Source organism: Micropterus dolomieu, linkage group LG05 (assembly GCF_021292245.1).
Source record: "Micropterus dolomieu isolate WLL.071019.BEF.003 ecotype Adirondacks linkage group LG05, ASM2129224v1, whole genome shotgun sequence".
NCBI classification, from domain to species: Eukaryota; Metazoa; Chordata; class Actinopteri; order Centrarchiformes; family Centrarchidae; genus Micropterus; species Micropterus dolomieu.
Window position 1 is genome coordinate 21682356 of NC_060154.1, and position 26984 is coordinate 21709339.

The window sequence follows — 26984 nt, forward strand, 5'->3', positions numbered from 1 at the left end:
AGAAGTGAGAAGTGCATGGTCAGTTGGGTGTTGAATGTGCTGGAATGACTTTTGACATGTGAGTTAATATTGTAACTGACCAGTTCTTCGTTATGCAGTGTGCTGGACGTCAGGGCCGAGGTGATGCCTGCCTTCCTGGAGTTCTGAACCAAGGACTGAGTGGCAGGAGAGAGGAGGGGTCAGTTTCTTTCAGCTACCAACCTTGATATCTTATTCAAAACAAATCTCGGTGCAGTTAATGAAGCAATTTACTTTTTTTGTATTTTTACTGTCTGGCAATATTCCCCTGAATAGTTACAGTAAACTCAAGGTGAAAGGTGCAGAATTTAAAGTGCTTCCTCTCTTAAGAGTGATCAGTTTGCTCAAGACACAAGAAAAATACACCTTTGTAACCTGTGTTTTGATGGCAAATGGTGTTGGTGTTACTCACCATAGCCTGTAGCGGGGCAGTTAAGGTAGGAGGAATAAGAGAGAGATTTTAAATTAGAAAAAGACAAGAGGGGTAAATTTCCATTGAGAGTAAAAAATGATAAAGAGATGTTGAGAAATGATGCATTCATTGTGCATACTGTAATTATTGTGATTAAACAAGAATGGACTTCCACAATAAAAGCATGGGTGTGAATCAAAAAAAGTGACTGTATAGTCAGATCTGGAGACTTTTACGAAGTCACAGCTGCAACCAAACTTGAGCATTTGATATTTAAATGAAATAGCCTGTGATAACTGTCCGATCAATTACATGAGACAGTCTGACATGGTGCGAGTGTGTGTGTGCATGTGTGAAAGCGAGAGGAAGAGAAACAATGGTGCACCTGCCTGAGCCTCTCAGTGCGTAGTGACTGTAAATTTGTGACAGCAAGATTAATAATGAAGACAGTCATCTGTGATAATTACTTGTGTGTGGCAACGCTTGGATCTGGTGTGTTTAGGAAAATGGCACACTGAGTTTTGCCTGGCAGTTAATATAAAGAGCCAATTTCCCCTAGCCTCCACTACAAAGGGTGTTTTTGCATTAAATAGTTCAAAATTTTGTCCAACACTGTAAAATTATTTGCTTTTTTGCCAAATGTTAGAGAAAATTGAAACCACTCTGATCAGTCTGCAGCCAGTTAACATAGCACAAACTGGAAACAGGGGGAACCAGCTAGCCTGCCAGCACAACTAAAGCTCAGGTTTACCAGGTAAGCCGTTTCCCCACCTTCCAGACTTCTGGCTGCTCAGTTAATCAATCTTCTCTTCTAACTCTTGGAAAGAATGCAAACAAGGGTATTTCCCAAAATGTGAAATTGTTCCTTTCTTTCATTTGTCTTTCTGAAAAGCTGAAACGTGATACAATGTGTGTCCATCCAGATTCTGAGATTTCTCTATACTTGCTAGTAAAAGCTGAAAGATTTATCCAGAGGATTTATATTTCCCAAAGTCTTATGCCTAATTAGGCAGTGTCAGGGAGTCATGGGCACAATGAATGGTCTGTTAAATGACATCTAGCAGACATCCCTGCCAGGCTGTAACAGCAGGGAAATGTATTCTCTGGTAGCATAGTGGATCTACTGCGGTGGGTAAATAGACAGAGAGGAAGAGGAGTAAAAAGGAGAAATGATGAAAAGAAAAGTACAATTTGGTAAAAAGAGTAATAATAAGATGAGAAAGGACAGCAGGGAATCAGAAGGAAAACAGGAGAAGGTTTAGTAGATGAAAGTGCTGACTGCTGAGTTGAGTGATAGATGGACAGGAGAGATATGAGACAGTTTGGGGAATATAAGAGATTAGTGCAGAAACTCACCAGATCTCTGACCAGAGGCATAGCTTTCCTCTTCCTGAGATCTGGCATGCTGTCAATGCTATACAGAGCGCCACCCATCCTGGAGACAAAACATGCAGAGAGCAGGGTTCAACACCAGCTATTTTTTAAGTTACAGTTGTTAACTTGAACCTGGACATGACAAATCAATTAGACAATCAATGCATTCGGACATTAAGGCCATGGGCTTGCCTTTCTGTTGGCAAGTTATAGATTTTCAATGGTCATAGTAGTAACAGCGTCATGGTTACTTACCCTGCTGATAAAAGCAGAGAGGCGATGCCAACACTTTCACCTCTGGCCTGAAGAGAAAGAGAGGCAAGCAGGGTGCCATTAGAGATGTAGTTGGAAAAATAGGAAGCATAGCAAATTACAGTACTTCACATAGTACTTTTATATTGTTCTTTCTACAGAGAACAACAAAATCGAGAGATACTGTATTAGTGTTCCTTAGCAAAAAGCACTATTTCATGGTTTCACTAGTAGCTGTAACCATAATGACTGCAACTGTGGGAGATAGAAAGAAAAAGGAGGAGATGAGGAGAGTGGTAAAGCTGAGTTGTGTCTTTCTGAGTGAGTGTGGGGATTATTGACCTCATCAGTGGCTTCTGTCTTTGAGAATCATAGTAATAGTAGATAGTAGATAGTAGCCAGATGGCCGTGCGTGCAATAATTATTCTAATTCTATCTTCTCTATTATTGAAAGACATGTTCTTTGTCTGCCTGCCTGTTCAAAGACTGACTCATGGCGCTGATACTCACGTCACACAGATGCACAGAAATAGTCATGATTAGTATAAATGGCAGACTTTGAAAATTAAACTTAGCAGGCTTACAGCAGCTTCTGATGTGTTGTTTTTCTATGAGCCGCACAGGATACATTCAATATAGATTAGATTGATTAACACACTACTGGCCACACCCACCTGAGGGTCTGCTCCAGCCATGGGTAATCAGAATGGACTACATGCAAATCGCTACGAGGATGGGAAACAACTGAAAAGAAAATAATGAAATGGCAAAACAGTACAAGGGGTAAACAGAAACTATCAAATAAACACAAGACAATATAATCCACAACAATAACCAAGAAAATGGGGAAAATGGTGGACCAATCAACAAAAGCTGGAAAAAAACACAGTAACAGTAGGACATGCAGGGACTGATGCAACAAGTCAGTGAGCTCAAGTTGTAGACTTTTGAATTGAAGCAGAGTAACAACAGAGAAGACATATTACCCAGGCATTCACCTGGCATGAATGCACACCTTTGTGCACAAAGATACACTAGGAGACACACGCACATATAAAGGCTATACCTCTTGCAGCTGTAGTCGTACTCTGCTGAAAAGTCGAAGCCAGTTGGCTTTGGCTCTGGCAGGACCAGGCTCCATGATTTCCCTATTTGGGAAGCTAAAAGAATAATTGAAGAAGGAACAACATTTTTCATTCATATATGCGCTCTGTTAGCTAATGTAGTAAATGTACAGTTATTATGAAGATAACTATCACTTACTAATAGAAGTAAACACCATAAAGGGGCACTCCACTGATTTTGCACTCTAAGTTTATTTAACATGTCACGAGGAGTACTCATATTAAACTAGCTCTCAAAAGTCTGAGAAAATAATCATGTCATCAGGCAGGGAGGGTCTAATGAAAGGTGGCAATACGTTGCTTTAAGGGAAATGAAGGATTCAGATTTTTTGGAGGATTAGTGTTGACAGTGTGTGAAACCTTATTTTTCCTGTATGAAGCTGAAGTGTGTGAACAGTGTTCACCTTGGAACAGGTGGCTCTTCTGTTTTCTCTTCAGGAGCTGGAGGGACACTTTCTGCTGTTGGAGGCTGCTCGGTGGGTCGAGGTGCCTCCAGCGGTACCTCGGACTTGGGCTCAGGCTCCAGTGGCTTGGTAGCTGAAACCTGTGAGGTTGTTGTGGGGGTGGATGTAGTGGTGGTAGACAGAGCTGGCTGGGTGTGTGCAAATGGAGACTTGGTGGTTTCTGTGCTGAAAGGGGGCAACGTGTTCTCCTGTGCGAGTGGAGGTAGACCGGGAGCTGTGCTGGGGGGCTGCGGCTGATCATGGCCAGACTGCTGCTGATGCAATGACGCCTGCTTCTCCAGCGGTGGCCTTGTGGAGGACAGACTTTCGGAGGGGGGCAAAAGGGTGGGGGCAGTGCTTGTGGGTGTGGGGGTGTAGGGCGGCTCTTGGTCTTCACTGAGTGTGCCGTCAAGTGGATACATATCTTCATCTTCCTCATAAGGCATCTCCTCCTCATCTTCGTAGTACTCTCCTTCCTCTGTGTACATGTCTCCATCCTCTTCGGCATACAGCGCCCCCTCTTCCCCTCCATCTTTGAGGTAGCCTCCCTCGTCGCTGTAGACCCCCTGGTGGTCCTCCCCATCCCAGACTGGGGAATCCTCTTTGCCGTAGCTGACGGAGGAGTGGCAGGAGTGGTAGGAGTCATTTTCATCGTAGAACTCTGAACCTCGCAAGCTCTCGCCGTCCTCAGGAGCAAACTCCTCGCTGAGCTGAGAGCTGCCTCGACTCAACTCGCCTGACGAGGCGTACCGACTGTCTGTGGGACTGGAGGGAAGGGAAGATACAGACAGCTGTTACATAAACACACCCACACAGGTTTAAAAGTAAACTAAGGGAGTTCCCACACTTGCACAATTAGGAGTTTGGCACTTAAGGAACTTGTGTCGGGGCCAAAGAGGGAGACAGCTAACCAATAGGAAAAGAGGAGTGACTTTTAAACCAACCAATAAGAAAACTCTGAGCAGGTGGGTTTTGGCTAGTGATGCATCTATGCAACTGAAGGGGAATAATCTTTTTAGTAATGGGAAAGGTTACTATGGATACTAATTCACACACAAATTAATACAGAAACCCACACCATATAAAAATATATAAATAGGCCTACTCAAATGAAAGAAAGTGAACCTGGAGAGGTTGAGGGTAATTTAAAATCCTGGCAGAACAAAAACAGCCTCTTGCAGATAAATAAGTGAATAATATTTATCCACGATGATGAATGAGGCTATTAGACATTGAGACAGACCATGAGTCAGAGAGAGACTGGAGACACATGCAAAAATAATTTCTTACACACACAAAACAGACACGCACTCACACTTATTGTTTCGTCTCTATTGATTACAGTCATGTTGGTTCAATAACGTATGGGGCAGGAGCAGTAAAGGAGAGAAATGTATTACGGCTTCGAACTGTGAGTCAGAGGGAATACACAAGTACGGGTGAATGTACACACAAACACTAAATCATGACACCCCTGTTCTTTTCTATTCATCACCTACCTCACAATCTCCTTCCTGTCCAGACACGAAGTCTGACACAGACAGTGACAAATGCTTGCATAATGAGTCTAAATACATGTCTGCCCTCTTTCTTAGAAAAGAATAAAAAAAAAAAATGAAATTAAGATGAAAATTAATGTAATTTGTCATGGCCTCTCTGCTATGGCCCCATTATTGGGCTGAAGGCATCCTGCTGTCTTATAAGTGAAAATTAAATATGTATAATTACCAAGTAAAGGACACTCAGAATAAGACAGGGCTCTTCTTAAAGTCTCACATGCAAGATGAGGCTGTAATAACAGGCTGTTGTGAAAACAGATTATCACACACACACACACACACACACACACACACAGAGGCTCTTCCACAAACTCCAACCAACAATTAACCTCTCTGTCTCTGAGTGTTATGAAACAACTCACACATACACGCATCTTGTCAATCACTTGCCCACACACATAAACACAAAACTACGTAGAACTTATAAGAGTTTAACAAAGGTGAAGATGAGTATGATGCATATTTTTGTGAAACTGATTTGGGAATCTTCATCAGGAACACAGTAAATAGAGATGCAGGACCAGTAGTTCTCTATAAAAAGTACAGAATATACATATACAGAGATAGGGTAAGAGCGCATGCATGCAAGCACAGTGAGCGAGGAGGACGGGACAAGTCCACCACTGACGTCACAGCGAGACGGAGTCACAGGCTGGAGCAGGAGGAGGAAGAGGAATTGGAAAGGAGGTACAGAGACCCACCTATCGGACAGTGAATGCCTACTGTCTAGAGAATACTGACGACTGGTGCGCCGGCTCGACCCTGAGCCTGAGTCGATATCGCTGCGCCCGTTGGTGGCCGAGTCTAAACTATCATAGCGTCTGGTAAGAGGAGCAAGGAGGAAGGCAGGAAGGAGGGAAGAGGTGGGAGAGGAGCATCAGTAGAGCTCAGTGCAAATCTTTCAAAGAAAGCTCTAACCAAACTGAGCCGCTGCGTTGCTTGGTTAAAGGATAGGTTCACAGTTTTTCAAGCCTGTCTTGAAACAATGGCCGGTTGTGACCACTGAAGCAGAATTTGCTGGCTGTAATCATTCATCCTGTTCATACTGTCCATTAAATGACCCCTTTCTATTGTGCTCACAATGTAAGTAAAATGCACAGTTGAATGAAGCAGGTATATTCCAGTTCTTCTTTTTTAGTGTCCCTCTACTGCACAACAAGGAAACACTGTCAGTGGAAACACAAAGAGGGATTTTTTTTACTAAACAAACTGTTACTTTAAATTATATCTACTTGATTTTATTAGAAATGGATCTCTTACTGGCTGCTATAAACTGGAAAAAGTATTACAGCAAACAAAACCTATTTAAATGTTCATATAAACATCTGACTGTTGTACAAAGACAGACTTGAAAAATTAAAAGATATTCTTTACGTTTCTGCACAAGGACCTCTCACAGAGGCTGAGCACTTGAAGATCTGTTTAACCCACCTAAATCTAACCAAATGAACAACAACAGGACAAACTTTCTGTTTCAGCTTTCTGAGCAATGCATGAGTTTGAAACATCTGTCGCCATTGAAACAAATGTCCAAAAATGTTCAGCAATACTGTTATGTTCAGAAATCCATTAATTTTCTGCACAACAAGTCACACAAGTTTACCTGATGCTCACACACTCAACGTGCACACAAAGATGCAGGCACGCACACAGGCATTCACACATGCACACACACGCACAGAAAAGATAACCACAAAGGCCCACTTCATACATGACCTGTATACAAAGAACTGTGCGCCCCAGCATGCTTGTATACACTGAGGCCAGGGTTATTCTCTAGAGGAGGAGAGCACAGTGGGACAGCATGTTACCATGTACAGCACAGTAAAACAAAACAAGGCCACGGGGGCTGAGCTGTCTCAGGGCTAAAAGTTATTCACTTCAGGAATATTTGTTTAAGAAGGGATGTGTATATTATATCGTCAACATTAACCAGTCTTTCTTCTTTAGGGATTTTTCCTTCCTTTCTCACCAAAAAGAATCCTTTCTCCCTGTTGCTGATACTTTCTGACAACCCGGCATGGTAATCTCATAAAAAGAAAACTCAGTCTCAGTTGTGGCTATGTAGTGGCTGCAGGGTGCGTGTTACCTCATGACTCTGTGGTCGTAGTCTAGCTCATGGATGTCGTCGTTGTAGGAGTGTCTGTAGTGCTGGTGCCTCATGGGATACTGGTGCATGGAAGCGTTGGGCTGGGAGGTGGTGTAGTAGGGAGGCGGGATGCTGTTACTGGTCTCACTGCGGTAGTCGCTGTCCCTGTCATCCACGGCGCTGTCTGGATCCTCGTCTGTTCACACAAACACAGCGGGGACAAAGTGAGGGGGCGAGATGAGAAGAGGTTCATGGCTCAGAATTGTATTATACAGTATTTGTATACTAAATAGTAGTAAATTAATGTTTTTGATCTTATTTTTGACTATATTTAAAAATAATCTATATTTTTTGATGTTCAATTCTAGCATTCTTTTAAGGAGAATATTAAATGTAAATCAAAATGTAGATTATTATATAATATCTATAGTGCACATAACCTTTTTTCAGTCCTCAGTAGTATCTACAGTTATTCATGTAAGGCTGCATACTGCACCATCAACCTCCAGCAATACAGTAAGAATGGAAAGATAAGCAAGGTAAGAAAGGTATGTAGCCTACGAGGCAAGACCTGGGGCAAAAAAAACTCTCCACTGCACTTGGCACCAGTCACTGCTGCTCGCTAAGCTTGTTGCTTTGAGTGCACAGTAACAATTGAAGGTGACTCAGATAGTATATGGCAGTCCAATGAGTTACGCTTGCATGACACCCCCATCCCCAGGGGAAATTACATCCTTGGAAAAAACTCATATGTATCCTCAACAAACACCACATAGGTTATTTTAATGTAACTTTACTCAATTTAATTCCAACAGCTTGACTTTAAATTTGTCAGGAGATTACGGATACGAACTGAAAGGAAGTTCAGAGGGGATGTGTGGAGGAAAAAATATATTTTCAAGGCAGCTAATGGTCTCAGAGGAAAACTACACAAGGAGATCATTACATTAAGTGAGACATGGACAATAAATACAGAATTACTCCAAGTCATTATAGCAGAAGCGCATGAAAGAAACTTACTTTGCTGATCTCCCCACAGACTCCAATTACCTGCAAGGAGATATAGGGTTGGAAAAAAACAAATTAGGTTTGGGCTACAAATTAAACACACCAGCAGTCCACAAAGCCAGGTAAACAAACGTGGAGATTTATAGCCCTGAGAAAGACCTATTTTGCAGAGGGTTCATAAATGAGGTAAATCAGTGTTTGTATGTGTGCGAGTGAAGAAAAACACGAGAAGCTCAAAAAGCTTAGATCAAAATCAGCTTTAGTTCAAATGCTGCTGGCCTTGGTGCTGCTAAGTAACTAAGAACAAAAAATATGCACATGCTGACATCATCTCTGCACACACACAAGCATCATGCCACCAACCCAAACCCTGTGTCCACAGATTTATGCTATGCACACTTATCCACCTGCTCCCTGTGTCATCATCACTAGACAGACAGCCAGGGTGGTGTGTGTCTGACAACCCAGCATATGTCAGTTCATATTCATCACACATCTAGCACCTATAAGTCATTCTAGTGTTCAGCCAGGCTTGCATGCGTGATTTGTCCCATCAGCTTCCCTCCCTCCCATCTTCCATGCTTTGCTTCATCTAGGAGCCTTAATTTCTACCTCCTGTCTAGTCCCTTTATCAGTACGAGTCACACCGATTGAGCAGAGGGAGTGAGGAGAGAAAAAAAAGATAAGGGGCGTAAAATAGACACAACAGAACAGGAGGAGGTGGACGCAGAAGCGGCGTCTGACACTCACAGCATTGTGTGGATGGTGCATGGAGCGGTCGCTCCTGTTCTTCTTGATACTGAGGGATAAACAACAACAGACATCTTGGAAAATAAGATCCAGCACTTCTTCTGCGGAAATTTGCTGGTAAAAATGTTGACTCTGGCAATTCTGTTATTAATGGCCGAGTGGAAGATAAAACACAGTAAAATGAAGGAATAAATAGAGTGTGTGATGGGAATGTAGAAAAGAATGAAGTTCTTACATCTTGATCTCTCATTGCATTTAGTTGTTCAAGTTTCTTGGCCCAGTACCTGGCCTCTTCCTCTGGAATGTCTGCAGCACACAACAAAAACACTCATCATGTTCCTCGCCTCAGCACATCTGATATTGGACGTATGTCCAACATATGTCTCTCTGTATATTCCTCTGATATGATCCTCTGTGATCATATCACACAATCTTCCTAGATGTGATAAAATTATGTGTTGAAATTGTATTTTTCTGAGGACCCAAAGCTTTCACTTACAATCGAAATCTCCAGCCAAACAGCCAAATGGACCTTGTGGTGAGATTGTATTACCAACTGCTATTTCCAAGGTCAAAAATGAACTCTATATCTCAAGTAACAGCCCCAGAGGTAGTGTTAGTACTAGTAGAAGTAGAAGTAGCAGCAGCAGCATTAGTAGTGAATGTAAAAGTATTAGGACTAGCAGTGCTAAAAATGGTATACCACTTATAGTACTTCCACTATCATTGTTATAATAACAATGATAGTGGAAGTACTATTACTAACAACAGTGGGAATGTATTTTCTTGTTATTTTGTTTGTTTGTTTTTTACATTTTATAGAAGAATATCCATTTATCTAAAATCTAACATATATAAATGGAACAAATTACAGAATGAAGCACCAAGTGGGATTAATACAATTATCATGAAAAGCCAAACCTAGTGGCAGTTCAAAGCGGGTGTCGAGCAGCAGCCGGTGAAAGGTCGGGTCTTTGGTTCCGCAGATCTCATTCTCAGCCATGATTGCATTAGAGTCCAGGGTCAGCCACTGGCCTGGGCCCTCCTGAAAAGATAGAGGACTATGAAATATGCCACAATACTTAGTGCATGATAAAAATACCTTTTGGTATTGTACTTGAGGTCTGTCATTGTTCAGCATCTCCAATATAAAGTAATGAAGAAAATAAGAAATGTAAGTTCAGTTCGATTTCCACGTTATCATTAGCTTTGACTAAATCTCAAAGCTTTGGATTTGAAAAAATCACTGTGCTTTGCAGCTGTTCACCAAGGACAAGTTACAGCACGTCAACCACAACTTGTCATTTTTACATATCTGTTTGTAAACGAATTTAAAAACCGAGATACAATGAGTTGGCATTAGAGGTGGTCGTGGTCGTATTTTTGAACTTTAGAGAGAGCCAGGCCAGCAGTTTCCCCCAGGCTCCGGTAGTTAATTGCCTCCTGGCTCTAGCTTCATACTTAATATATCGATCATACTTCTCATTTAACTCTCGGCAACAAAGCCAATAAGTGTATTTTCCAAAATGTTGAACTAATAAATAAAAAAACATCATCCTAGATTGGGTAAAAAAGTACCTACTGATCTGATCTACTACTACTGACCTCATCACAGAACATTATCACCAGTTAGCCAAACAAGTATTTACCTACAGTTACTAAGTTCATTAAGTGGCTTATTTAATCAATTCCAAATCATTGTGCACATAATTAACAAGCCCAATAGAATATATTTTACAGGCATCAGGAAATGTGTTATATTATGCAGGAGGACTAGATTAAAAATGAAAGCAGTGTGCAGTTGGAAAAGCGCTATCAACAAATACTGAAACATAAAAAATAAAACAAATCAGAGCACTTACTGCTAACCAATGCTGATCACTTTCAAAACAAAATTCGAATCTCCATCATTACAACAACAATTTACCACTTGCTGTTTAAATACATGCTGTTTATTTACTTACTGTTGGTTTATTTCTTATACATGATCATGTAGCAGCTATTGATCTGTTGTCCACTTCAGAAACAGAAAACAGTAAGCTAATAAAATCTAACACTGGAGGATGTCTGAGCCAGAGAGAGAGGTGGAGCGTACCTCATTGGACTGTCGTATGTTGCGCAGTGGGATCCATAAGGTGCCCACCATGGTGTCCCAGATCAGCCCTTTATTCCACACCTCCACTGTCAGGCCCAGATCCAGGCGGTTTATTTCGCTGCTCAGCAGAAAGAGGCAGAGGCAGATTAAGAAAAAGAGAAATGAGTTAGGAAAAAGCAGAGGAAACAGTAAAAAACCACAGAATGTTATAAAGACCTGAGTGGAGACAGGGTTGTATACAGAAACCTCACTGCGTAAAGAAAGAAATATAGTGTATGCCATCAGGAGCTGCACTTAAATCTGGTGAGGGATATGCACTGTGATTCAATCTGCTGAGGGAAATGAGTCATTCAGCATGAAGATGGAAAGAGCTGGTGATTGTCAACGGGGCTGCCGGCAGGATATAAGAGAGAACACAGACAGGACAACAGCAGAGGCAGGGATCTATATTTCTGTATGGCAAACAAAAGTGAACTCTTTGCCCCCTTTTTCCATCAAGCATCACTCATACCAGCTAGGATTTGTAAAGTGATTTCAAATATGACTGGCAGATTATCAGATCTCATTGCCCAACAGTGCCTCTCCCCAAGCCTTCTGGCTGCCTTAAGTGAATCAAAACCTAATAATAGCCACAGCTTTGATATGAAAATACATCTTTCTGTTTTCTTGAGAGCCAAGGAAGTAATCTCACAAATGGCTGAATGGTGCTCTGCTTCACAGAAGAGAAAAAAGAAGAGGAGGAAGGTGGCAGGAGATGGAGAAAGTGAGGGATCTAAAAAGGGGAAAGAAAGTAAGAGCTGATTTTTAGTTTAGAGATATGCTGTAATAGATTAAACATAACAACAGTACAATGGCAAGATAACTCATTTTTATCTGTTGTGTTAGGCTGTTTTTTTCCTTTTCAGACAACTTTCTGGAGTTATGAGGTGTCATGACGCCTGGACACTGGCTGTGTGAACTTTGCTGGAGAGACCCAGAGAGGAAGCAGGAGGAAGAGGGCAAAAATAACTCCTTTTAGGGGGTACAAATGCCACAGCTGGTGGCTTATGTTGCATAACATCTGTATGCCGAAGAATTGAACCACTGAGGTGACATCTCTATTCATGTGAATTATCTGTATTCATTCCTTATTTAATGCCTATAGTTTAAAACTACTTATATATTAATATGACTTTGCATCTGCAGTGCTCTGCCAACCTGGGACCTGGGAAAAGCCCTCTGTCCATACAACCACAACTCTAACTTTGTGGGTGCAAGAGGAGGAGAAGAGAAAAGGGTCACTGCACTATAGGTGAAGGTGAGAGAGAAGGAAGACAAGTAGGTGTGAAGAGTAAGAGTAAGAAATTGTGAGCCAAATTGTGCAGGAAAGAATTAAGCAATACTGCATAGCCAGATTAACAGAAGACAGGGGCTGAAAGAAGGAGCGCCATAGTGAGATGAAAGGGGGCAGGAGACGTGAGAGAGGGCAAGAAGCACTCACAACATGAAATCCTGCTCCCAGCATGGCTGAATGCCGCGCACAGCGATGGTTGTGCTCTTAACATTCTGCACCTTCAGGGTCACGTACGTGTTAAATTTCTCTGTAAAAAGTAAAAAACAAATACCATTAGTCACGCTACTGTGTGTGTGTGTTTATATGGAACAACCTGATTCAGTAAAAATAAGAAACAAATGGATGATATCAGCGGGTCAAAACTCACCTTGGGGTCCATCAAGCTTGGCTTTCTTCACTGCAAACAAATTGAGAAAAGAACAAGAAATCAGTGACTAGAAGCTAAAATGTGAGCTAAAATAACACATTTCCAAATGTGCTAATGTGACAGGTTTGAAACATTTCACTGGATGCTGATGTTCTGCTAATGCAACAGCATCCAGTGAATCTACAAAGGCTTTTCTCAGGCCTATACTGGTTGGCTGGTGATTGACAGGAGCCTGGCATTTTAGAGGGGGAGTGGGGTTGGAGAGAGTCTGATCTTCTCAGCCTGGGACTCCTCTCCTCCTCTTTTGGGCAGAATGCCACAATCTCAATATGAAAGACTGTGTCTGTTCAGCAGGAGGTGTCAGGATCTCTGAGTCACAGGGCCAGAAGGACAGTTTGTGCAGGTGAGAGTAAAAGGTGACGCCAGGCAGGTAGGAGAGCGGCCACATGCCTCGTCCTCTCTGAATGATGTGTGTGTATATATTCCTGCATGGTTGACAACGGGAGGCGTTGGATAAAAGATAGAGCAGCGCTGCTTTTTGTCTAACACACACATAGACGAGGCTATGTCGAGGTGCCACTTCCAGCTCCTCCACGCAGGGACCTCTGAAGGTACCAGACTGACTTTTAAAACCAGTGACGTCAAAAGCCTATTCATTATTCATTCAATCCGGCACCCTGTCGATACCCAGCATCCCCGTGTTCAGCAGTGAGGTATTAATATTCAGAGCTCTGGTTTTTAATCCCTGCTGATTGCCTCTTTTCACTGATGTTACATTTCAGGAAGGAAATACAAGGAATCATTTAAAATCAACTAATTGGACTTCAACAACAAGCCCTTAAAAACTCCCTGGTCAGGTGGCTTGGCTGCAAGAAGAATTACTTTATAATATATGACCTAAAGTCCAACTCTATAATAGAGAAAGATAAATAAATAATCCCTGTTGTTCAATCAAGAAAAGCCTAATAATTTGAGTAGTAAAGGTGATGCTGACAAAGAAACACATTCTGAGTCATTTCCTTAGTCAGGAAGAGCAGAGCAAGCACGATAATCACTGAGGACAAATTGGCAACTAAAATTAAAGTCACCCCAGCAAACCCTTAGGATAACGCTTATCACTTAAATATGTGTCTGATTCATGAGGCAGGTGCCGGAGTAACTGGTCTGGTGGAGCTTGTGCTTCTTTGCCAACTTCAAAGCAAAATCCCCTTCCTGATATTTTAGCTGCTGACGAGGCAAGTCATGCCTGTGGGGCATGGAAGGTTCTTTTCCATGGAAGCACTGAATATGACTTTGACAAAGAGGCATTCAAATTACTTTTTTTCTTTGCTTTAAATAGACAGTAAATGACAGATGCTCCTTGGCTGCATCCTTGCCAAAACCCTCCCTCTCACACATACACTGTCCTCTCCTCCCCATCAGCCAGTCATTGGTCCTCTCTCTCCGTCACCCACTCAATCACTCGCTCCTACAAGCTCCCCCTGCCATGTGGCGAGGATGCACGTGTGCTCCCTTTCTATGTCTTTCTCTCGTGCTCCATTAATCTCTCTGTGCAGCTGGATGCAGGCAGAGCGGGCTGCTTCCCCAACACTAAAAATAACCACTTCAGTTTGACAGGAGCGGGGGGTGCCGGAAAGGGGGGGGGGGGCTCTTAGCTCACAGGCATAAGACTAAACCACCATTGCTGCAGTAACAGCACAGGGAATGTGTGAAGGGGAGTAGGTGGGGGAAAAAGTGTTGCATATTTTCTGCAAACCCTCAACAGAAAATGTTGAGCACCTGCCACAGCAATTAAAGAATCCCATTTTCTGTTTGAAAATTGGACAAATACATTCACTCATGCCCTGATGTAGAGGAGCCAAAGGGGCTTTTCATTTCTTGAGGTTTTCCAATCAAACAATTTCAAAGAGCCCACACCAGACACAGCAATATAAACCTGCAGACGGCGAATGAAGTGAAGATGATTTAAAAAGACGATTAAATTACAAATGGTTACAAAGACTGAGGTCATTACAGCTTGTCCCTGTGTCCTGCAAGATCAAATTCAATCACACAGCTGCTGCATACCTTTGGGAAGATATTAATAATAGTGATTAGAGTATAACTGCTATAAAAGTATGTAATAGTAGTCACTGATGAATGAATACTCCATTCATACAACTAATGAAAACCTGTGAGAAATATTAGAATTTGAAAATATCTGTACCTGAAATGTAGGTGCAAAATGTAAAGACAATGCAGACTTACAGTATATATACAGTATTTACTGTATCAAGGCTATATGTAACAGTATATATAGCTTGAACTGACTTGCTACATTTGCTCCTAACTATTTCCAGACTCCAAGTAACCCTAGTCATTATTACAGCAACGCAGCAGTGTGTTTGAAATGGTAATAAGACCCAGAACTAGCCATATTTATTTCTAATGCAGGACTTTCTTCCCTAATGATCTCAATACATATGTAAATAGTCTTAAATAGGTGTCCGGATAATGCCTTAATGAAAGAAGGTGACGCTAATGAGGATGTCTCTCATGGCTCACTCTGTTATCATGCATGAATTGGAATTTCGCTACAGGGGGGTGACAGTAATAGGACGGTTGCCAGATCTGAATATGCTTATTCAGCCTCTGTGGCACATGCTATCATTTCAAAGTCTACATCTAACATCACGAGATGTGGTAGTAGAGTATACACACATCTCTGACAAGGTAATTCCACATTACCATTACTGCAATGTAGCCCAACTCGTGTTACCAAGGTAAACAGCCATGCGTATTTTCCTCTTTATTTCTTCATTCTTCTCACAGCTGGCGTGAAAAGTATAATATCAATATAAACCTAGCTGCAGGCCCATAACAGAGTGTGTAGAAATTAATGACAAAATGCCAGCAGAAACCTAAAATACCTTTGGGGTTGCTATGCCAACAAAGCTTCAAGACATAAAGGGACCACCAACGAGCCTGAATCTCCGTCCTGACATCTGTGCAACCAGCTCTAGCTTTGGTGTCAACAATATACAGTAGCAGCCTCTTCATAAACACTACTAAGCCTGCTCCAACCTCTCTGTGAATCTGAGGGAATCAATTTCCCATCTTTCCTTCACTGCTCCCTGATAAATAAGATCGAGCACCATATTTATTAATAAGTGTCTCAGGGAAGGAAATGAGAACCAAATCTTAGCGTGCATGGTGCAAATGTGTTCCTAATTTTAGGCTCAGGAGTTATTAAGGAGTTGTTATTAACTGTTGCAACTTGGGAAACTCATACCAATTCATTGAGGATTTAAGAGAGCTGTTGATCTGTACTGAAAGAATGCTGTAACAACATGTATGAGGTTCTGAGTGTGGTAACACACAAGAAAAGTGCAAAAAAAACCCCAACTCAATTACTAATGGGAGCATTTTTAATCCTTATGACACTTAATGTGTGGTTCCAAGGACAAGGATGCATGACAGGATGTGTATGTGGATGAATGGCTAAACTTTTGGTTGCCACAGTGGGATCTGGGGAGGACCAGAGCTTATTGAGAAGCTTCCAGCAAAATCCCCAGGATAATGGTATTTCACTCCCTAGACATTTTGCACAATCTATCCACCCAGTTTAGGTGCAAATATTGCAGTTATTCAATTCAATTTAAATAATATCTGACAGCAAATGACTCAGATTTGGTTAATTCAAAGAGTTAAAGTCTTAATAAATGGAGTTCTTTAGTCCCATTTAGAGCTCCCCACACATAGAAGAAAACTCCAGATTCACCAATGAAAAACAACATGACTTTACATATGACCAAACATACTCTGCCTGTAATTGAGCACATTTAAGGGCTTATGGTGAATCCATGAAAAGCTTTTAAATGTAAAACAGATGAGATCTCTTTCAGCTCCACTTTCTACTAATTCCACTGGAGAAATATTCACAATATAGACAAGATTATAGGTTTAATCAAAAAAATTACATACACCATCGATGACTGAAGGAAGATATTTGACAAGCTTTAATAATACAGTGCAACGTCGGGCCCGCCTAGAAAACCAATTTGGACAGTATTGGGGGATTTTGAATTATTCAAAGACAGAACATATTGTTGTTGTCCTTGTAGAGCTCAATCAATAGGATAAATATAATGTAAGGATGCTGCATCCAATCACGTGGCTTAAAGAAATACTGTTAAGAAACGTTGTAGGCTACTGCACACGCCTATTGTTGCTTCGCGCAAACTGAGATGAAATGTCTGCAGTGGAGATGATTTGTAATCAAAAAATAACATAGGCTAAAACACCCCACGCTTCTGTCACACGGGGACAAACTGAGAGTAGATTGCATCTGGTTTTACTACGTTTGACAGCGGCTGCCAGAAAGCATACACCTACTCCATAAATCAAACCGGTTGTAGCAATGCAAGGTTTTGTAAAATAAACCCAGGGCGTCATCCAAGACAGATGGAATGAACTATTTCAGGGGAGAGATTTGTCGAAAAAGAAAATAGATTAAACTATAATTTGCTTTAAACTGCCATTTAACAGCACAGCAGATGTTAGCAAAATCCCTGTGCAAGGCGGCTATTCCAAAATACTGATGGGTGAATCGTTATTGTCACAAGTAAATCCCCAAAAGACAAGACTTGGAGCTATTTAAGCTGCACCAGAGCAGGTCGAAGAAGCGGGACAGCAACAGACACTGTTAGTTTTTCTCTTACCTCCAACACACAGCAATGACATTTCTTAATTGCGCCTTTAGTACAGGGTCCAGCTTCTTCACGAGCTTCCGTAATTGAGCTAATCTGTGCAACACTGAGCCTGGGAATGAAACGTTGGGCTGGAGATGGAGAAGCCTGCCGTCGCTAGCAGAGACCGGGACCGGCAGGGCTCCTGATGCCAGATTAAAATGAAACTCTTTACACTTCGAGAGTGAACACCAGCGTTGCGATCCACTTTGTCCCTTTATTTTTTTTATTTTTTTTTAAATGGCGTGTCTGTCTAAAATGAGACCCTTTTCTCCCTTTCTGTCTCAGCTCTCCGCTCCCCAACACACAGCCATCTTGTTCAGCTTCAGCACCACCGCTGCGTGGACAGCGCCTGGCAGTGACGTCAGAGATGGTGATTGGGGGGGGGGGGGGGGGGGGGGGGGGGGGGGGGGGGGGGGGGGGGGGGTGCTGAAACACCCCATGATTATCCTCCCCCTCCATATTTTTCCGAACATATCTCAGAGAATTAGGAACTCCTCAATTGGTATCCTCGCATAATATCAAAAGTGTCATTGTGATAATTGATTTTGTCAGTGTTACCCAGCCCTACTTTTAAGGAAACACGAGTGGAAAGCAACTGGGCAATAATTACTTAGCAGTGAGTCAGTGAAAGGACATTCATCTTCACATGCAGGAGTGTCAGTTGTAAGGCAGGGGCTCTTCAGCAGAATTTCAACTGGAAGCTTCTGTGCAGCCTAGTGGCATACTGTCCTTGTGAATAATTATCATACATTGGCTGCTATCCCTTCTTGGGGTGCATGCACCAGCAATTCAGGAGTTTGAAAAGATTTTAAAATTTCACAGAGATGCTGGGACTTTCCTGTAAGAAGGTAATCGTGACGCACACGAATAATGCAGGTGAGGTGATTTAGCTCAATGAAACTTAACAGGAAGCAGATGGACTGTTTCTGTGCCTAACTTTAAAGAATACAGAAATAGATAATTTGTCATTAGATGTTCATCTTTGTGCCTTGAGTATCTCATTAGCAAAATCGGAGCCAGGCTCAGCCGTGTTGCATATTTACCAAAGTTCATCCCACCTTCATCCTTTCAGTTAAAGAAAAAACCTGCCAACAACCAGACTGATGAAACCTTAAACGCTCATCCAGAGTTAAGACCGTTTCCTGTGTGTGCCAACAGCTCCCCCTGCTGGATCACAACATCAGCTGCAACGTTACAGTATTGAGATGGGATATTTCAAATAATTAGGCGTGTTTGACAATGATTCAAATAATCAATAATGAACACATTCACCTTTTGCTGGAAACATTTTCAGTATGGTTTAATGAACATTTCAGAAAATACAAATATACTTCACAAATATATAATATTCTGACAACATGTCAAACTGCTTGTCCATTCAACAATCTGCCATTATCAACGTAAATTCCAACATTTTATTTTCACCCCTTCCAGTTTTTTTTTTCCATGCATTCTAAATAACACTACATACACTTTCACCACCCCCCAAACGCCAAATGACATTTATTGTAAACTAATAATTAGATTTGTCTTATTGGGCAGGTCATGGCCCTGTAGGTAACTGCTGATTCTACACAATAGGATTAGGGTCAATCCAAATTTACTTAATTAAGGCAGATCAGAAGATAAAATTACATTACATTTGATGAAATTCCTGAACTGTAAAAAACCCTCAACACTGTCACACAGATTTACATTCGCAAAAATACTCATGTGCATGAATACACATATTCTGCAGAATACACATATTCATTAAAAAGAGGCATGTAGATATGGACTGTGTGTGTGGTCTTTGGAAGTGTTCATACCCTTGCCTTTACTATCCTTGAGATATCCATATGCTCTGCTGAATGGCACTGACTTGACCTAATACCATCGAGCCTGTCATGTGTCCCTCTGATGCAGGAATTAAAGGGTCTCCAGCTTGAGTCTCCTCATAACTTCTCACTGACAATGAATTAAAGCACACAGTTAGGAAAAAAAAGAAAAATATCAGGAATAACTATTATATATGGGCTACCAGAATTGAAAGTTGAGAAAGTTGAGTCCTGTTGAACTAAGGTCAAATAATTATGTGGAGAATAATGAAGAATGAACATTTTCTAAAACTATTTGCTCCTTGTCAGGCAGTTCACCAAGCTTATCATCGCTGGCACCATGAACTTGCTGCAGACCTGAACATACACTTTGGCTTGATGCTACTCATGTATGGACTAACAAGTAAAACAATCGTCTGTGTAACGACTTGGAGGATTACCAACACTGCAATACACCTACATAACCAACAACCTAACATATAATAGTATTATATAGTAGTATACTAAGTAGATGATTAAGCTCTTCCAGATTCTCCACTTAGGGGGATAAAAGCATCTGATCAATGAAAAACAACGGCCCTTGACACTTGACGTTTGACCAATGAAGAAAAAAAAAAAAACATCTTATAAGGCTGCACCTGATTAGTGTGCACTGTTCACAGCACTGGACCTCAAACGTAAAGGCAATGGTCCTTATTCATGAACTAGAGAATTTGTGGCAACAAAATGTATGAGTGGTCCAGACCAGAGTGATCATAAAGGGATAGTCTGCTTTCCTTCACAGGAAAACACACGAATCTGACTTAAGCATTATAATGGCTTCATCTAATGAATTTGTAGTTTAAATATGGAATATTTAATTTGGCAAAGCAAAGTTCTCTCCCTGCAAGTGCTACATCAGGGTCTTCAAGCAGGTCATTGTCAAGTATTATCCTCAACTCAATGTCTGTCACAGTACAGCGCTGCTCTGATGGCACATTGTTGGCAGCTGTACTATTAATATTCTTCAACTCTTTTGGGTCCTAATACTACTAACACTTACACTGCCAACTGCAATTTCAGGGGCGTTTATTGCTGCTATCTTTTGAACGCACATCTCCTCATGAACAGGTGACATTCATCAGGCTGAAAAGAGCTATTTACAACAAGTTTCTATAGTTAAGAGAGTTTGGCGAATCTGACGCTCATATGAGCACCACGAAAAAAAAGTAAAATAAGTTTAGGACAAGAATATGAAGCCCAATATTTTAGCAACCACTCAATGATGATGAAACATTTAAACCCAGCACACAGAATTATACATGTTTAAAGTCTGGTTTAATCTTATGCTTTGATGGAGAAATGATGACTGTGTGTAGCTCCAATCTTATAATTAGGCAAGGTGAAGGGCAGTGGATTCATTAGAAGAAGAAGCAGAGTATCAGCGCACTGGATCTCCCAATCTTCTTTTTTAATGTTGCAACCCTACACCAGGTCGAGTCTGGGAGACATTAGTTACCTGTCAAAATGAGAGAGGACTTCGCAAAGCTGGGAAAGCAGGGCACGATGCTTGTGGGGGTTTCCCTCCAGCACTCCACTGAGACGACTCAGGTAGGAGTCCAGGTTCCCAAGAGATGCGGTCTCACCTGTACCTGTTCAGAAAAGACACAGGTGGATTAAATCCACTCATTTTCTCAAGGTGAAACCTCATGGAATTTAAGTACTCATATGGCCATCCAATTTTTAGGAGTATTAATGAGTATTCACTGCCAGATATTAAAGACTCAAGTAGTCATTTAACAATGATAACATTAAATCAATGCATTTATACTATAGGGCTAAATAAATAACATCTAGCATGTCTTCCCTCTTGCATTTTGCCTCTGACTAAATAAAGACTACTAACCTGGCAGGGGGACTGATGACAGACTGTTGACCAATGTGTGTTTAATTGCCAGCAAGTGTTGGTGAAGAGCCTGGGTACGCTTCTCGTCCAGCCCCAGTTCAGCCTCTAGGCGCTCTTTAGCATTGTACATGTCCTTAATGTGCCGCTGGAGCACTGCATTCTGCTCTTCAAACTCAATGTTAGCCTTACGAAGCCGTCGTAACTCAGCCTCTCGAGCTGAAACCACAGAGAGAGAAATAAAACGGGATTTGATGAGCATATAAGATAATGTCATGTTACATGATTTGTTTAATGTTCAATGGAACTTACTGTACAGTGTCAGGAAATATGTTAAAATATCCTGTTAGCTAACAAAGTAATTGCACAATTCTGCCATAGCTTTGGCACCCAGCCATATTAAACACGCTGGATTTGTGATACGTCAGAGTGATTATTTCCTGTTTTCAGTTCATCTGTTACCTTTGTTCTGATCAAGGAACTCCTCTGTGAAGATAGGGATGTCAAATCTGCTTGAGAGGTCAGAAGCCTAAAGGACATCATTTGAGAATAGACAACTTGGTTTAGTTTGAAATGTATGTGAAAATGGCATACAAACAGAACATACAGTGACACGGTATGGGTGAGTCATGTACCTTTGATAAAGAGGACTCTGAGGTAGTACTGATGATGACAGATGGAGTGTCTTCTGAAAGAGAAAAACATATGTGCTTATTACGGCTCATGTGGCACAGAGTAACGAGATAACAAATATACATTATCTTGCTATTTGCCCTGGTGATGTGGTGGTTATTTCTAAAAATACAAAAACAACACATGCATGAGTAACCAACATGACATATATTACGTCAGCTCTGTTGTCACCTTTCTTGATCCTCTTGTCTTGTATCTTGGCACTGGTGATCTGATAGGCCTCAGTCTGCTGATATTCCTTCAGTTCCTGGGCATACTGCATCTTCTCCCGTTCGGCCTCGTCCAGGTAACGCTGTCAGTGCACAAATAATGTTGTGCTGCTTTACTGAAGCCTAACAGACGAGTCCTTGATTATTTTTAACCTTTTTAAAGAGCTTTTTCTTTGGAAATAGATCATGTAGGAGATTTTAATTACAAAAATGTTTGCCAGCCTGCACATTTAACAACCATCGAGCCAAAAAACACCACTGATGTCAAATATCTTCTAAAAATCTAAATAAAACACCAGCAAAACTGAAATACAGTGATAACGCCTGCAATTCTATTCTTGACTGTGGTTTCTGTGTGCAATTGTGGATATTAGCCCAACTGGCCCAGCAATAAAGCATCATTACATACCCATCGCTCACAGTGTCATTCAACAAGTATGTAACATGTATACCTCCAAATGTGAATAATTACCTGTTTGTCATTCTGGGCTAATCGTGTCCACTCTGCCCCAAGTCTCTTGGTAATTTCCGGGAATGGTAAGTCAGGGTATCGGGCCCGCATATGTTCTCGTCGTTCATTCAAGAAGCGGACATATCCTGTTACTGGTGCCTTGGGACCATTAGGTAGCACCTTCTTTCTTTTCTTTCCCTTCGGCCATCCTCTCTTCTTGGGCTGCAGAGAGGGGGAACAACACTATCGTGAAGTCAGGGCAGCTCACTCATCTGTGCTCAGTAGACAACTACCATTACTACATACTGGGGTTGCGGCAAACAGTTATCTTGAATATTGAAAATATGCTGATTATTTTCTCTATTATTGGTTTGGTCAGTAAAATGTCAGCAAATAGGCAATAGGGAAAATTGCTTGTTTTGTCTGGAAGTCCAAAACCCAAAGATATTCAAATTAGCGGGGTTTTTCGTTTAAAGAATGGCTTAAACTATTAATCAATAATTGAATTCCCTTCCCACTAATCTTATGTTGACCCACTAATAAACTAATTGTCCCAGCTCTATTACACTGTAATACAACATCCACATTATAAATCCTAGGTTCTACTGTTAGGTATTTGTTCAAACAGTTACAGAGAGTTGTTAATTCTCATTTAGGAGGCTGTCATTAATGATGCTGTTTAATTGTATTACGTTAAAGTGGGAGGTAATTTTTCCAGTTAAGGTTAGTTTTCTGTTTTAATTTGTGGCACTGTCTATACTTGTTATTTTGTTTCTACTAGTCTACTCAACTGTTAACAGGGCATTGCCATAAAATAGCATGCCTCATCAAACCTACCCTGTATAAATAAAAAGTTAAATACATTTCTGTTAATGTGTCCCCTCCTGAAACATTATGACCTTAATGAAGACATGATTTGTTGCCGGGCTGTTGTATTAGTGCGAATTACTTTCAGCTACCTATTGAAATGGGAGCTAAACTAATTAACTCCTTAACAAACTGGCCAATTAAATATTTTGACAGCCTTATTACTTCAACGAGGACTAAATTAAAGGAATTTATAAGTCATGTTGATCCCGGTGAGATGTAGCAATACCCACCTCATCTTGTGGTTGATCTGCTGAATGTGAAGGTTTGGGCTGATGTGATGCATCACTCTGCTCTTGTTTGATCCCTCCCATGATATCCGTTCGTGCAATTGACTATGAAAGTGAGGAAATGAATCTTAATCCGTTAGGGTTATGCCGTTAGAAGAAATCTGAGCAGAATAATATGAGAGGAATTGTAATAAAGATGCGCACCATCGTACATTTTAGCATTACTGTCCCTACGGGGACAGTAATGCTAACCTGGCTGCTAGCTACCACACACACAACCACAGCAAACAACGGACAAACGTTAGCTAAGCCGAACTGCTCACTCTTTACAAGGAAAATACAGGGAAATATATATTCGTGCATACAATCATGTTTATTCCCTCAGGACAATTGTAGCTGTAGTTTTATATTATACTATTTCTACTTTTTTTTTTAGATAAACGTTTTCTAACTCACCCGATAATGAGTCCCTCGGCCAAACAGGAAGAGAACCCTGTCTGTCATCTGATTGGTCGGTACCGAGAGTCATGATTGGTTGGTCCCTGAACCGCCTCTTAACCCAAAACCAGTATATGCCACATTCGAAGCAGTTACCATGGGCGAGTTGAATCTCAAAATGTTTTGCACCGGTTTGGAACATTTTCAGATTGAACGACATGTTTCCTTGCAACGTTGCGCAACGTTCTGCAATGGGCTTCGAGGTATCTTTTCTCCCGTTTGGTGGGCGTGTCTCAGGTGTTACCCAGTCAGGTTTGTAAACACAACGGTGTTAAGAAGGCAGGGAAATTCAGTGCGTTTACGTACACAACAGGGTGTTCAGGGAGCCACTGTTTCCGTTGGAAAAAAACCGTTTTGCTACGTTTTGTCTGCGCTGAACTCGCCCCAGGTGTACCGGTGTTGTGACGATATATGCTGCCTTGTCGAAAAATGCTAACGTAGCGCAAATCGATAGCAGACTCTATCGAATTGCTCTGCCCTATCGAAAAATGCTACCTTATGTGTTCCCTTTTCCAATCCCATAAAGTTATAACTCTCAGAGTATTATGAAATCTTCTGTTTTTTATTATATTATCTCATTATTTCAGGGGTAGCGTATTCTGTTAGACTAATATCCCCTATCAAATAATGCTCCCACAAGAATCCCACAGAATAATTTTATATTGCACCACTACTCACTCCATGTGTACTGAAAGGAGATGGGGAGCATGATGAAAAACTATATTATGCCATCTTTATTTAAGATATCAGGGGTAGCGTATTCTGATTCTGACTAATAATGATTTTTTTTTGTTGATATTGCTGATGATCAGCCACTGTCTCGATGGCATGCCCAACAGCAAGGTTGCACAATTATGGCCGTGGAAACAGACCACGCTTGTGTGTCATATGCATGTGCAGACCGATGACTGTCTCATGGAGCCACTGAGAAGCCTCCGGGTCTTACTTTAACATTTGAAAGTAATATAAAAACAACTAAACATTTTTGTGTGTGTGTCAGACAAATACTGAAATTCAAACAAAGCATAAATACAACTAAACATTTTCTTTGTTGTTACTGCTCACCCAAACTCTTGTAGCCATGAACTAGCTTAGCTTAGCACTAACAACCAGTGTTGGGCATGCTACTTGGAAAATGTAGTGAGCTAAGCTACCAGTTACTCCACATTAAAAAAAAGCTTCACTACACTGAAGCTACCCCCTAGAGAAATGTAGCTTCAGCAACATGGCAAAGGAATTTAATACAATAGTTGCAAAAGACTAAATACCTGCTCCAAACAAAACAACATGTCCTACTACATCTTTTCCCCTGCCCTTCCAGGTCAGTGGTTGTTCACTCTCCTCGTTTACTGCTCTCACCGAGAGCGAAGTATCAGAACTCTTGACCCGTAGCCGTCCAACTACATGCCCACTGGACACGATTCCTACGAATCTCCTCCAAGCCATATCTCCTACTGTGGTCCCGAGAATCACTCATGTGATAAATACTTCTCTGGCTTCAGGAACCTTCCCGACCACTTTCAAAAGGGCTCGGGATACACCCTTGCTCAAAAAGCCCTCACTTGACCCAACTCAAGTTAAGAACTATCGACCAGTGTCTCTTCTACCTTTTTTATCCAAAACTATTGAACGGGCAGTATTCAAACAGGTCTCTGAATTCCTCTAAGGGAATGACCTCCAAGATCCATATCAGTCTGGTTTTAAGAGTGCCCACTCTACTGAAACGGCTCTTCTGTCTGTAACAGAAGCCCTAAGGCCAGCTAAAGCTGCAGCCCAATCCTCAGTTCTTATCCTGCTTGACCTATCAGCTGCCTTTGACACAGTCAACCACAGGATCCTGCTATCCGCTCTCTCAGCAATCTTGAGTAAAGCACTCCTGTGGTTCGAATCCTACCTCTCGAGGCGTTCCTACAATGTTTTGTGGCAAGGACAATTATCCTCCTCCCACTGCCTCTCCACAGGGGTGCCCCAAGGCTCAGTGCTTGGGCCCCTTCTCTCCTCAATTTACACCACCTCACTGGGGCCGATCATTCGCTCGCACGGCTTCTCTTACCACTGCTACGCAGACGACATGCAACTCTACCTATCCTTCCCGCCAGGCGATCCCACTGTCTCGGCGCGGATCAGGGACTCAGGGACTGTCTATCAGACATATCTGCATGGATGATCTTGTATTGATTGCACTTTTTGTTAACTCTTACTTCCTTCCCTAGGTATCTACCCCATTGATGTGGTATGTACTGTGAGCTCTTACTAGTATTTATTGCTGCTCTTACTAGTATGAATTGTCAGTTGTAGATTTGTAGTTGATGCTCTGTTGATGCTTGTATGTTGTTCCTCAAATGTAAGTCGCTTTGGATAAAAGCGTCTGCCAAATGAGTAAATGTAAATGTAAATGTAAATGTCCTCTAAATAATATCTAAGTAACCATCCAACCACCCAAGTAACCATCAACCCCAGTCTCCCCTATGGACTGCAGAATAATCATACAGGTGCATCTCAGAAAATTAGAATATCGTGGAAAAGTTCTACCCCCCCATAATTTAAGTCAAAAAAACTTTCATATATTCTAGATTCATTACACATGAATTGAAATATTTCAGGCCTTTCTGTTTTAATCTTGATGATTACGGCTTACAGCTCATGGAAATCAAAAATCTGTATCTCAAAATATTAAAATTAAGAATGAATAATACAGAAATGTCTACCTTCTGAAAAGTTGGAAAGTTCAGAAAAAGGTTCATTTATGTAGGTGGTTAGGATTTCCTTTGCATAAATTACTG

At 41.4% G+C, this 26984-nt stretch overlaps 2 protein-coding genes across 6 annotated transcripts in view; both read right to left on the reverse strand.

The window, feature by feature from the left end:
- Positions 1 to 3213, reverse strand: part of unc13a (unc-13 homolog A (C. elegans)) — a 34791-nt gene extending 31578 nt beyond the window's left edge. For 2 of the 3 annotated variants that reach the window (XM_046049380.1, XM_046049378.1), the window contains exons 1-5: positions 3123 to 3213; positions 2731 to 2800; positions 2060 to 2106; positions 1787 to 1865; positions 81 to 155 (exon numbers count right to left, since the gene is read on the reverse strand). In XM_046049380.1, the coding sequence (XP_045905336.1) occupies positions 81 to 155; positions 1787 to 1865; positions 2060 to 2106; positions 2731 to 2751 (222 nt within the window). In that variant the 5' untranslated portion in view covers positions 2752 to 2800; positions 3123 to 3213. Of the gene's footprint in view, positions 1 to 80; positions 156 to 430; positions 437 to 1786; positions 1866 to 2059; positions 2107 to 2730; positions 2801 to 3122 lie in introns of all 3 variants that reach the window. The other variant, XM_046049379.1, reaches the window with a different exon arrangement.
- A 15614-nt stretch (positions 3214 to 18827) lies between these two features.
- On the reverse strand, positions 18828 to 24290 carry hmg20b (high mobility group 20B). Of its 3 annotated transcripts, none has more exons than XM_046049383.1 (9): positions 24160 to 24290; positions 23707 to 23808; positions 22628 to 22828; positions 22118 to 22238; positions 21889 to 21941; positions 21716 to 21782; positions 21257 to 21472; positions 20870 to 21002; positions 18828 to 19501 (listed from the first exon to the last, which is right to left on the reverse strand). In XM_046049383.1, the coding sequence occupies exons 1-9, from the start codon at positions 24205 to 24207 to the stop codon at positions 19489 to 19491; spliced, it is 954 nt and encodes a 317-aa protein (XP_045905339.1). In that variant the 5' UTR covers positions 24208 to 24290; the 3' UTR covers positions 18828 to 19488. The 3 variants fall into 3 exon arrangements, with proteins under 3 accessions (XP_045905339.1, XP_045905338.1, XP_045905337.1); XM_046049382.1 differs by lacking the exon at positions 24160 to 24290 and adding an exon at positions 23908 to 24097 and having other exon boundaries at positions 21889 to 21938; XM_046049381.1 differs by lacking the exon at positions 24160 to 24290 and adding an exon at positions 23908 to 24093.
- Between the last annotated feature and the right edge of the window lie 2694 nt (positions 24291 to 26984).

What these genes read in the sequence shown, in the direction of transcription:
- hmg20b (XM_046049381.1), bottom strand. Translation starts at nt 24,066, where the DNA reads ATGCACGAATATATATTTCCCTGTATTTTCCTTGTAAAGAGTGAGCAG. An exon ending in TAATGCTAAAATGTACGATG is followed by an intron (nt 23,809 to 23,907) that starts GTGCGCATCTTT and finishes TCACTTTCATAG; the next exon opens with TCAATTGCACGAACGGATAT. An exon ending in AGACAAGAGGATCAAGAAAG is followed by an intron (nt 21,942 to 22,117) that starts GTGACAACAGAG and finishes TTTCTCTTTCAG; the next exon opens with AAGACACTCCATCTGTCATC.